This window comes from Carcharodon carcharias, chromosome 11 (assembly GCF_017639515.1).
Source record: "Carcharodon carcharias isolate sCarCar2 chromosome 11, sCarCar2.pri, whole genome shotgun sequence".
In the NCBI taxonomy this organism is placed as follows: Eukaryota; Metazoa; Chordata; class Chondrichthyes; order Lamniformes; family Lamnidae; genus Carcharodon; species Carcharodon carcharias.
In genome coordinates, this window is record NC_054477.1 from 74403663 (window position 1) to 74416394 (window position 12732).

At 40.7% G+C, this 12732-nt stretch overlaps 1 protein-coding gene across 1 annotated transcript in view; it reads right to left on the reverse strand.

Moving 5' to 3' along the window:
• Positions 1–2128: 2128 nt before the first annotated feature.
• The window catches only part of LOC121284032 (interleukin-1 receptor type 1-like), a 42087-nt gene continuing 31483 nt past the window's right edge, over positions 2129–12732 (reverse strand). The window contains exons 9-11 of the mRNA XM_041198991.1: positions 11745–11888; positions 11470–11631; positions 2129–4632 (exon numbers count right to left, since the gene is read on the reverse strand). Coding sequence (XP_041054925.1) covers positions 4274–4632; positions 11470–11631; positions 11745–11888 — 665 coding nt within the window. The 3' untranslated portion in view covers positions 2129–4273. The remainder of the gene's footprint in view (positions 4633–11469; positions 11632–11744; positions 11889–12732) is intronic.

The following is a 12732-nucleotide window of genomic DNA, read 5'->3' on the forward strand; positions in this document are numbered from 1 at the left end:
TCCCCAATCCCCCCCACCCCCAAAAAGGAATCTCGGCCTTTTGGATTCAGATCTCTGCTGGCATTTTTGCACAGATGGGGAGCTTCTCCTGCGAAAGAGTTCAGGAACATTATTATGTGACATGTATTTCTGAATTGTGCTGAACTGAGAGATTGCCCCATGTCAATTGCTGCACATGGAGCCATACAATTGCCTTAAGTTCCCCTGGATTGGAGTAAAGGAAATCAAGTTATGAGCATTATAGAGTGACTTCTTCTCAAAATGTATAACATGGGGATCAGGTAAGATTAGAATTAAGCTCAGCAGAATTCAGTAATACATGTCACATAGTAACGTTCCTCATACCACATGAGTAAAGTGCATTTAAATGTAATACATTTGGTGTTACATTCCTGAATAAATACTTTATTTTCAATGAGAAACATTGGCCTGAACTTTTTCGCAGGAGAAGTTAAGTTTCCACTTATCTACCTATACTCATTAAGCTCAAAGAAAAATGCCACACTTGGATGAAGAACTGGAAGGATGTTATATCCCAACATGAGTCACAAACCACAGGAAGGAGAATAAAATTTCACATATGGTCAGGGGGAGGTGGTGCGGGCAGAAACTTCAAAATATGCTTTGCAACTTGGATATTTTGAATTCAACTGCAATTAAATGTTACAGTTGAGAATAAAGGTAATGTACTGCACTCATTGTCCAAAGGTTTGACATGTATAATACTACACCGTTTTCAATACAATTGCAAAAGGAAATAGTATAATAATTGAATAAATGGAAACCAGCATGGGCTTCTTAACTTGCATTTATATAGCATCTTTAATGTAGTAAAACGTCCCAAGTCACTTCAAAAGACTGTTAACAAAATTTGATACCAAGCCATGAGGAGATAGTAGGACAAATGGACAGAGGTAAGCTTTAATGAGCATCTTATAGGAGAAAAGAGAAGTAAGAGAGATAGAGAGGTGTCAGGAAGGTATTCCAGAGCTTACGGTGTAGGCAGCTGAAGACACAAGCACCAATGGTTGGTCAATTAAAGTCTTGGATGCGCAACAGGCCAGAATTGGAGAAGCACAGATATCTTCTGCTTTAGGAATGGAGAAGTTTACAGAGTTAAAGAGGGACAAGGCCATAGGTGGATTTGAAAACAAGGATAAGAATTTTTAAAAATTGAATCATTCATCGGGAGCCAATGTAGGTGACTGAGTGCGGGACACATGAGCAGCTCTTGATGTGAATTAGGACATGGCCAGCAAAGCATTGGAAGACGTGAAGTTTAGAGAGGGTAGAACGTGAGACAATGGTCAGGATTGCAATGGAATAGTCAAGTTCAGAGATAACAAAGACATGGTTGAGGATTTCAGTATCAGATGAGCTGAGACAAGGGCAGAATCTAACTATGTTATGGAATAGAATAGGCAGTCTTACTGATGACATGGCTATGTGATTGGAAGGTAATTTCTGAGTCATATATAACACCAAGACTGCAAACAACTCAAGGCATTTGCTAGGGAGAGGGATGGAGTTGGTAGTTAAGGAACTGAGTTTGTGGCGGGGACTGAGGCAATGGTTTTGGTCATCTTAATATTAAATTAGAGGAAATCTCCATTCACACTGAATGTTAAATAAACAGTTAAACAAGAGATACTAGAGGTTGAGAGGTGGTGGCAAGGTAAAGCAGAGTATTGACAGCATAAGGAAATGGATGAGGTCTTTTTCAAAAGCAGTACAAACAAGTACTGTAGTCCAACTACTGAGAGTTTCTGATGGTTCTGATAATTACAGTTGCTTTTATATGCTTGCCAGTACCACCCATCAGGTATATTATTGGTACTGTATAGTCCTGATTGGTACATGAGAAACCCAGATATATGCTAATAAATTTCATAGTTGTCAAATTTCCACCAGAGATATGTAGACTAAAAAGCAAAAAGTATTGAATGACATAAGAGGCTAGAAATGGCTGTATTGAAAAATTCATGAGGGTCAAGTCTGCCTTTAATAGGTAGAAAATCACTAGTTTCGCAGTTGGAATATGTACCACACATCTCTTGTTGAAAGTATAGAATTCATCCTATAAACTACAGAAGGGTAGATAGTATAAAGTTACAAGGAAACACAAGTCTGCATTTCAACAACTCTTTTTATTCAGTATATTTGACCTAATTAGACAGTAAACAGATGACAGAGAGAATCTAAGCAGTTGACTATGTACACCAAAGGAAGTAAACTTTCATAGCAAGTCAACTTGGAGGACCTAAATGCTAAAGAGAGCTGAGGATATATGTATGGAAAATACCTGCATATGAAAAGCAGATCCATTATTTGAAAAGTGAAAATTTACATTACTTTTTTCTTTGAAGTATTACAACTGCAATGGCTAGCCTGTATTAAAACAGCAACTATGGGAATCAAGAATACAATTCTATATTATAACAGGAGCTGAAAAAATGCACAGCCCTATCAAATTGCACATTACTAACTTCAAATTGGAACCATGTAATAAATAGTAAAGATGTTGGGCTAAAATTCTGTGCTCAGCCAGCCAGGTCCCTCCACCACTGACTCGAGCATAGTTTATCATCGTGACTGGTGCCCACACTGGTATGCGAGTATCTTGGAAGCCAACCAGATAGTTTGGCTGCAAGTGTGGTGTGGGCTGTCCACTCATGAGGGGCTTCTGAGGCCACTCTGCAAACATGCATCAGAGTAGCTAATCAGATGGTGACTTGAAAATAACCTTAGAAAAAAATACGAACACATTCCACAATCCAATCAGAACCCCAGATGGGCCTCTTTTCCTCCCTTACAACAGTTAGTGCATCTCCTTTCACTATGCACACCAGCTGCAGCCGTTCCATTATGCTGGAGTTAAGGAAACTGAGTTGCAGGTCCACTACCACTGATGCAGTAATCTTGTTTGGAAACCACTGCAGGGTACTGGTTCTGCAGAATCCAGCAGGGAAGTCTGTGATCCATCATATATTATTCCTGACCTAATTCTCAGCAGATTTACAGAGGAAATGGATCAGAAGGACTGCACACAGAAGTCTTCCCACTCTACTTTGTATATATGCTTTGGAACAATTTACTAAAAGTAGCCACAAAGAAAGTAAGTTCAGAGGTTTGAAGATTACATGAAAAAACTATATTAACAATGCTTCTAACTCATTCCATCATCCAGAGTCATGTTTTAGGTCCTAATCCATTTTGAAAACATTTCTTTAAGCATGTTTCTTGTATCTTAGATCTGCTGTTTAATGTATTTTTTCAAAAAAAGGAATCCTTTCAAAAAAAGCAGACTAATAAGAACAATTAGATGTCTAGGAAAACTTGTCATCTACAATTCATCATTTTATCTCATGCAAAATGCCTCTACTCTGTGCTTCATTATGAACATTTAGTTAAGCTGTTTATTTTTAGGATTTGGGTACGATTTTAGTTACACAAAACTTATAAATAATATGTTGCACAAAAGAAGAAGTCAAACTTTCAAAAAAGGATTCTTTATTATGACTTTAAAACATCCATTACATTTTTTTTTAATTCATGGGATGTGGGCATCGCTGGCCCACATTTATTGCCCATTCCTAATTGCCTGTGTTCAGGGGGAATTTTCAGAGGCAACCTCATTGCTTTGGGTCTGGAGTTATATGTAGGCCAGGCCAGGTAAGGACAGCACATTTCCATCCCTAAAGGACATTAGTGGGCCAGATGGGTTTTTACAACAATCGACAATGGTTTCATAGTCATTCAAATTCCATCATTTGCCATGGTGGGATTCAAACCCGGGTCCCCTGAGCATTACCCTGGTTCTCTGGATTACTAGTCCAGTGACAATATCACTACGCCATCACCTTCCCTATATTGTTATAAATCTGGTTTTGGAATGTATTTATTGACCATGCTGTATTCACTTTTATTTACACAATATATATGGACAACATACATTTATGTATCATTTGTGGATACTCCCATATGTTGTGCAGTTGTAAAATGACATAAGGAAACGTCAGTAAAAAATACACTTTTAAAACTGCACAGACAATTAAAGATAAAAAGGCTTTGATAACAGGTTAAAGAGTTTAATTTCCTTGAGGCTTGTAATACTGTAAACAGAGTTTCATCTGAACTTTCAGCAAAGTTACAGTGGGAGAGAACCTGAGTGCACCAAGTGCTCAGAAATATCCACCTCTGCAGTTTACTTAATTACTCATTGTACTATACCTAAATGTCTGTACTCTCTTGAAACACAGGATATCAAATACATTTAAGTCTCATAATACTCAATTTTACAATGGGACCGAGAAGATTTTGGTGGCATGTTGTATCTCACTTGTTTCCAGAATTTTGAGTTTAACGATGAAGATTCTTTTTCCCATTCACTACTTTTCCACTTAATAGTTCCTTTGTTTTGTATAATATGCCTCATTGATTCTGGAAAGTCACTGTAATCATCATCATACTCCAACTCAATCAGAATAACTTCCGTTTGATTAGATATCAGTGCATCGTGCAATCCAACTTGCTGTTCAAACATAGAGCACAGCTGTTTATCAAAAGATTCTGTTATTAAAATAATCAGTCTTCTGCTGTCTTTGATATTTATTTTTACTTGCTCAATGTAATCTAAAAGGAAGAAGAAATGGAGAAAACATAAGTTAAACAGAGCATTAGCCTTCTAGTAAAACACTGTACCTGAAAAAGTGGTCTGTGATGCCACCAATGCATCTGGTCTGTACCCACCAGTGCCCTCTACCACCTGTTCCAAAATAGCTGCTTGATAACAAAGGCAGAGACCAAGACTGACTTCTCCAAACAGAGTTTTATTCTGATGCATAAAACTCCACATCATCTCACCTGTTTTCCCTTTAAATACACACCAAGTGAATCACTTAGCTTGTTAACTTCCAATTGCCACTTAAACACTCCTTGACAGTTAACTGTTTCCTTCCCTAACAAACTAACCCTGGTCAGAGTGCCCAAGTCAGGAGGGGACATTACGTATGGGCAAGGGCATCCAAAACACTGCAGGTAAATCCCAGGCAGTCTTTAGTTTTCAAACTAAAGGTTGTAACCTTTGTTAACTAATTAAGTAACTGCTGCAGGATGGGAATTTGGTGTTAGTGAAAGGCTGGTGCGAGAATGGAAGGAGGAGGAATCCATATTGAGGAAGATGCCCAAGACCAAAAACACCATCTGAACAGGGACCAGCCATGAGCCTGATCTTGAGAAGCATGTGTCAGAATATGACCTCAAAAATCATCAGAATAGTTACATCATCACCAGAAATGCAATACGCATATATGCACTTACGTGGGCCAAATCAAATCCTGAAGCCAGCAAAGATTTCAGTGCAACAGCTAGTTGGTTTTGCCACTTAATGGAACAAAACAGTCCAGTGTGGACTGGAAAGGTTCAAAAAAATTCTAGTGAAAACAGCAGGACATGAGACAACAAGATTCACGGTGGTACTAGCCTGCCTGGTGACAGAACAAAATTAAAGCCTATGGTAATTTTCAAGTGTAAAACCATGCCGAACATCAAGTTCCCCGCAGATACTCTTGTGCATGTCCATTACAATGGTTGGATGGGTGAGGGTGGAGTGAAGTCATGGATCGATAATATGTGCAATAGGCATTTGGTGGCCTACGTAAAGAATGCAGCTTGTGGGACGTATTCAGGTCCCATATAAACAATGAGATTAAGAAGTGCCTGTGAGGAAATGGCACCCAAACTGCAGTTTCACCAGGGATCTAATGTCTCCCTGCTATCTGCCACAGGGATGATCACTGCAAGAATCCTCCTCAATCGCCTTATCCCAGTGGCCAAGGAACTCCAGAGTCACAGTGCGGTTTGTTCCCATTAAGAGGTACCACAAACATGATCTTCACTGCACAGCAATTTCAAGAAAAGTGCAAGGAACAGTGCTAACTGCTGTACCTGGCCTTTTTTGACCTCACAGAACTGCGAAGGCTTATTGATATCCTCCTCAAATTTGGCTACCCTCAGAAATGTGTCACCTTTCTTAGCATACTCCATAATGACATGCAAGCTGTGATCCCCACCAAGAGAACCACTACAAACCCTATCTTAGTGAAGACTGGGGTCAAACAAGTTGTGTCATTGCACCAACTCTTCTCCATTTTTTTGCTGTAATACTGCACCTCATCACCAACGAACAAGCCACAAGGTTGGATTTAATCAACAAAACAGACTGGAAACTGTTTGACCTACACCACCTCCAATCCAAACCCAAAACCAATCCACCCTCAGTCACTGAGCTTCAGTATGCAGATGATGCTTGTGTGTGCGTTCACTTAGAAACTGAGCTCCAGGTCATTGTCAACTCCTCTTCTGAAACATATGAGAAAATGGACTTTTCACTAAGCATCCAGAAAACTAAGGTCCTCTTCCAATCAGTTCCAACAGAACAATACTTCCCTCCTTCAATTAAGCTCAATGGCAAGCTCCTGGAAAACATGGACCATTTTGCACATGTTGGGATTCTCTCAACAAAGACAAATGTAGGTGATGAAATGTATCATTGCCTCCAATGTGCCAGCTTCGCCTTCAGCCATCTGAAGAAGAATATTTGAGGGCAAGGATCTCAAACCCAAGATGAAGGTCATGACTTACTGGGCAGCAGTAAGCCCCCGCGCTCCAATATACTTCAGAGACTTGGACAACCTATAGCAAGCACCTCAAAACACCAGAAAAGTACCAGCAGCAGTGCTTCACAAAATCCTCCAAATCCAGTGGCAATAAAGGCAGTCCAACAGTAGTGCCTTCTCCCATGCCTACCTGCCCAACATCGACACACTAATCACTCAAAATCAGCTCCGCTGGGCGGGATATGTCATTTGTTTGCCTGACACCAGACTCCCAAAGCAACTGCGCTACTTGGAACTTGGTTGTGGCAGGAAACTCCCAGGGTGTCAGCAGAAACGCTTTATGGATGTCTTCAAAGCATCCCCGCCCACTCACAGGCAACCCTGGCTTGTGGCCAGCCAAAATGGAGAAGGCTCATCTGGGAAGGCACCGAACACATCAACAGGCTTCGTTGGGAATGTGCAGAGGCAAAGTCAAGATGTCAGGGGGAACGCACAAATCTCCAAACAAACCATCTACACAACCCATCAAGTACCACCTGCCCCTCATGTGGCAGAGTCTGCACATCACGCATTGGACTTATCAGCCACCTCAAAACTTATTGAACCGGAGTGGAAGCAAGGCATCCTTGATCCCAAAGGACAGAATATCAGGTGGGGTGGGGCAGGGGACGGAGGAGGGGGGTGTGATGGTCGTCTAGCATCCATAGTTCAACCTCTGGATGCATGCCTCAACAAACCATTCAAGAATCACATTCGCACCAAATGGAATAGGGGGATGGTTGATGGAGAAAAAAACCTTCACAAAGAGTGTAAATATGCTTGATGCTTTGCATGATTTCATTAACAAATTATGGGATGCTATTAGTTCACCAAGTGTCATCAAATTGTTCAAAAAATGTGGAATATCCGATTCAATGAATGGAGGTGATGATTTGTTGTGCGGGAATGATCCTTATAAGTGAAAATGCCACAACTAATCCAGGATGGAATTTTGTCAATGATGTAATAGCCACTCATAATGGCTTCAATGAATTCATTGCATCAGATGTTGAAGACAATGAATTTGACGGTTTTAAAGTGCTTAAATTGTGGTTGAAGGTTCCTTTATACAATTCATTCATGGTATAAACCATGCCACATTTATTTAACATGAATTATCAGTGTTATGTTTCTTTTTGCATTTCAAAATGGCAACCATCCACACCAGGCGTTCACATTTTAAACTCAGTGGATAAGCTAACCCCCATTTTTGGTTGCTTCAAAGGTCAACTTATAAGCACAATCTACAGTAGTACTTTTCCCAAAAATTTAGAATGTCTATCATTTTTTTCAAAGAGATGGTACTACTTCTACCCTTGCTACTTTGGAAAATTCAATCACACAAATGTAAAAAAATACAGCTTTCCACAAAGATAATACTGCCCTTATCAAATGACAGGACCCTCCCTGTCTAAACACAGACTGCAAATGCTTTCTTGGTTTCAATCACATCTGACATAGAAAAGAAAGCCCTTGCATTTGTAATACCAAAGCACCTCTCAGCTGAAATTAATTTCAGCATCATGTTCACTTTCACATTCTGTACCAGTGTGTTGAATGAATCAATGTCACCACCAATGGTAATCTGGAATACCCGAGGACCACATGCAGATTCCACGCACTGGACCAACTCTTTTTTGGCCAAAAAGGCCCACTACCTAGTTCTGAGACACAAGTTTCCAAGCTAACACTAAAAAAAGATGAAAAGGCACAGACAGGGTTCACAAAAACCCAACTTATATCTCAGGTAGAATGAAACTGCTGGGTATGGCATCATAATGGTTATGTTACTGGACTTGCATTCCAAAGACTTGAACTAACCATCTGGAGATGCAAGTTCACATCCCATCATGACAGTTTGTGAATCTGAATTCTGTTAATTAAATAAAAATCTGCAATAAGTCAGCATTAGTAACTAGCTTAGACTGGCAAAACAATTGTGGTGTGATGTGTCTTTATTGGAAAAGTACTTCTTCAAGTCCCCATCCCATTCCTTCCTATGCCATCTCTATTCTATTCTTTTTATCACTTTCAAATCATTCCCCATCAGACCACTTCTGCCTATGCCATCCAAGCCCTATTCCACACCTCCCAGATTGTCCACCCTCTCCTCCACCATGCCAACCTATCACCCACACTCACTCTCTCCTTCCCATGCTGTCTCCTACCTCACCCACTCCTGTTCAATTCCTCTTTTCCAACCCCAATGCCATTGCCCCTCACCCCCTCCCATGCAATCCCACCCTCCTCCCCTGCTATATCATTCCGCAGCACAACTCCTTCCACCCCCCTACCCCCCACCCCCCCTTACAAAGAGCAGGAAAAAGCAAATCTAGCCAATTACTGCCCCCTCAGCACATTCTTAATTATCAGCAAATTGTTAGAAGATGTCATCGCCGGTGCTATCAAACAGCACTTTATCACCCATAACCTGCTAATCAGTGCTAATTTTGGGTTCCTCAGGACCACTTGGCTCCAGACCTTATTACAGCTTTGGTCCAAACATGGGAAAATAAAATAGCTGAACTCCAGAAATGAGTGAGAGTGACTGGCCTTGATATCAAGGCAGCATTTGGCCCCAGTTTGGCCAAAGAGCCCTAATAAAATGGAAGTTTGTGGGAATTGGAGAAAACAGATCTCCATTGGTTGCAGTCTTAACTAGCACAAATGACAATGGTTGTAGCAGAGTCCAATCATCTCAGTCTGGGACATCACTAAAGGTGCTATGCAGAGCACTGTCCAAGCCCAACAATCTGCAGATGCTTCATTAATAACCTTCCCACCATCATAAGATCAGAAGTGGGAATGATCATTAATAATTGCCACGTTCACTTCCATTTGCAATTTATCAGATAATCAAGCAGTCCACGCCTGCATGCTGAAAGACCTCTACAATATCTAGGCTTGGCCGATTGACAGCAAGTAAATTTCATGCCAGACAATGGCCATCCCCAACAAGAGTGTCTAACCACCTAGCTTTACCATCAACATCTGGTGGGTCACAATTGTCCAGATATGTAACTGGACGAGCCTCGTAAATAGTGCAGCCACAGCAGCAAGTCAGAAGTTGGTTATCCTACAATGAGTGACTCACCTTCTGACTCCCCAAAGCAGTTTTGCAACCAACAAGCTATGAGTCAGGACTGTGACAGAGTACCCCCCCACTTGCCTGGCTGAGTGAGATGCCAACAACATGCAAAAAACCCAACACAATCCAGGAAAAAAATCAGCCCCCTTCACTGACATCTCATTCACCACCTTAAACATTCATTCCTTTCACCATAGCCACACCGTGGCAGCAATGTGTAGGCCTACAAGATGCACTGCGCATCGCACCAAAACTTCAACAGCACCTTCCAAATCTGCCAATGCTACCATCTAAAAGGACCAGGGCAGCTTGGGAAGAGAACCACCTCCAAACTCCCCTCAGAATGACACAGGAACCTTAGATATATATCCCTCTTCCTTCGTCAACACTAGATCAAAATCTTGGAGCTCTTTACCGAATAGCTGTGCAGGATTCCTTAAACCACACAGACTGCAGACATTCAAAGGTGGCAGCTCACCATTACCTTCTCAAGTGCAATTAATGCTGGCCTTGCTAGCAGTGCCCATATTCTGAGATTGAATAAATACAATTTTTAAAATTCATCATTTTTGACTGCATATTTTGTATTTTCATTCATCTTGCAGAATAGAAATACTGCCAATATCAACAATTTTATTTTATTTCTTTCATGGGATATGAACATCGTTGGGTTGGCCAGCATTTATTGCCAATCCCTAATAGCCCGCAAGGCGATGGCGGTGTGCTGCCTACTTGAACCACTGCAGTGATTCAGCGATGGTAATGCCAGTGAATGTCAAGCAGAGATGGTTGGATCCTCTCTTGCTGGAGGTGTCATCACCTAGCAATTGTGCAATGCAAATGTCATTTGCCACTTATCAGCCCAAGCTGGATACTGCCCAGGTCTTGCAGCATATGGACATGGACTGCTTCAGTATCTGAGGAGTCACGAATGGTGCTGAACATTGTGCAATCAGCAAACATCCCCAATTCTGACCTTATGATGGAAAGATGATCATTGATGAAGCAGCTGAAGACCTGCGGAACTGCTGCAGCAATGTCCTAGGGCTGAGATGATTGGCTTCCTGCAATCACAACCATCTTCTTTTGTGCTAGGTATGACTCCAACTAGTGGAGAGCTTTCTCGATGATTCCCAATTGACTTCAGTTTTGCTAGGGCTCCTTGATGCCACACTCAGTCAAATACTGCCTTGATGTCAAGGGCAGTCACTCTCACCTCACCTCGGTAGTCGGCTTTTTCATTTGCTTTTGGACCAAAGCTGTGATGAGGTGATGAGTAGCCCCGGCGGAATGCAAACTGAGCATTCGTGAGTAGGTTACGGCTGAGTAAGTGCCACTTGATAGCACTGTCGATGATAGCTTCCATCGTTTTGCTGCTGATCGAGAAGCAATTGGTCGGGCAGCAATTGGCAGGGTTGGATTAGTCCTGGTTTTTGTGGACTGGACATAACTGGGCAATTTTCCACGTTGCAAAGTGTCAGTGTTGCAGCTGTACTGGAACAGATTGGCTTTGGGCATGGCTAGTTCTGGAGCACAAGTCTTCAATGCCACTGCTGAAATGTTGTCAGGGCCTGTAGCCTTTGCAGTAGCCAATGCCTTCAGCTGTCATTTGAAATCCCTTGGGGTGAGTCAAATTGGCTGAAGCAACCCCATATATATTTACTTTCAATGCAATATGTGAGGATCACTGACTACAGAGGCTAATGAACCATATTTTAGTCTCACCTTCTCCGGGTAGATCGTCTCTTCCAGGTATGAACAATTTATATCCACACTGGCATTCTAAAACTTGAGGCAGCATATCCATAATGAAGACAAGGATATTAGTAGTGTATGAAGAACATGAACTTTGTGGATAGATGATATATGCATCATATCTCTTGCCATCTGAAAGTGAACAAAGCATTAGTATAATTTACCAGAATGCAGCACTGAAGTTCTTTTAACTATGTCTCACTTAATTTGCTATTAGGTTAAACTGACTTTGAATTTGCACTTACCATTTTCAGAATGTTTTACAGGAAAGGTATCACGATACCACAGGACAATATCAATCTTGAAAAACTTATAAGTGCATATGCAGATAAATAAAACACAGGCAAAAACGCCAAATGCAGCTACTATCTCCCTGGTAAAATCTGGAGCTAAACATAAACAAAACATATTTTTACTAAAAGTTACAAGAATCAGAAATTCCTAAGGCAGCTATGCATTTGCACAACTCTGGTAGGAGGAAACAGTGAACAGAGTTTATTGAAAACAAACAAATTAGGCAGGATCGCACACCATCAACATACAACACACAGAGAAAAACAAGTCTGGCCAATTTGATGGGCCAGATTGGTGTCTTTTCTGTGACAATATGTGATTTATTCTATGCTTTTTCATCTTGTCTGTCAAAAGTGTATCATCTATTTTAGTTGCTACTGTAAATGTCACACAATGTGCAATGTATATAGGCTTTGTATTTTGTCCTGAAAGTAATCCATTCTGTAGCTTAAGTAATTAAAATGGCAAAAGTACTTTTTAAGTACATTGATATGTGGATTCTAAAGTGGTTCTGATCTCACAACTGTAAAATGGGTTTTATTTTAGATAGTGTTAGTTACTCTCAAATACAATATCATTTTGCAAACAAAACATCAATCATGGTATAAAGAAAAGACATTAGCAACAGTCTGCAAGAGTTTTTAATGAGAAAAAACACAAACACTTTGTAGAGGGAAGAAAAATAAATAAATTGTTTACTGAAAGTAATAACTAAAAGGGATGGCAAGACATGGTGAAAGAGCTAACAGAGAGGTGTTCAAAAATTTGTTTCAAAGGATGGGCTTAAAGAATGTTATTAAAGATTGACATGGAAATAGTTCTGCAAGTCTGGTTCACCAAGTGAGTAACCAAAGGAAAATGAAGCTGGTGGTAAAGGATGGCTGAGGCCAAATACAATGGATTCTTTTCTTCGCATATTCAGTTGAAGAAAATATTGAC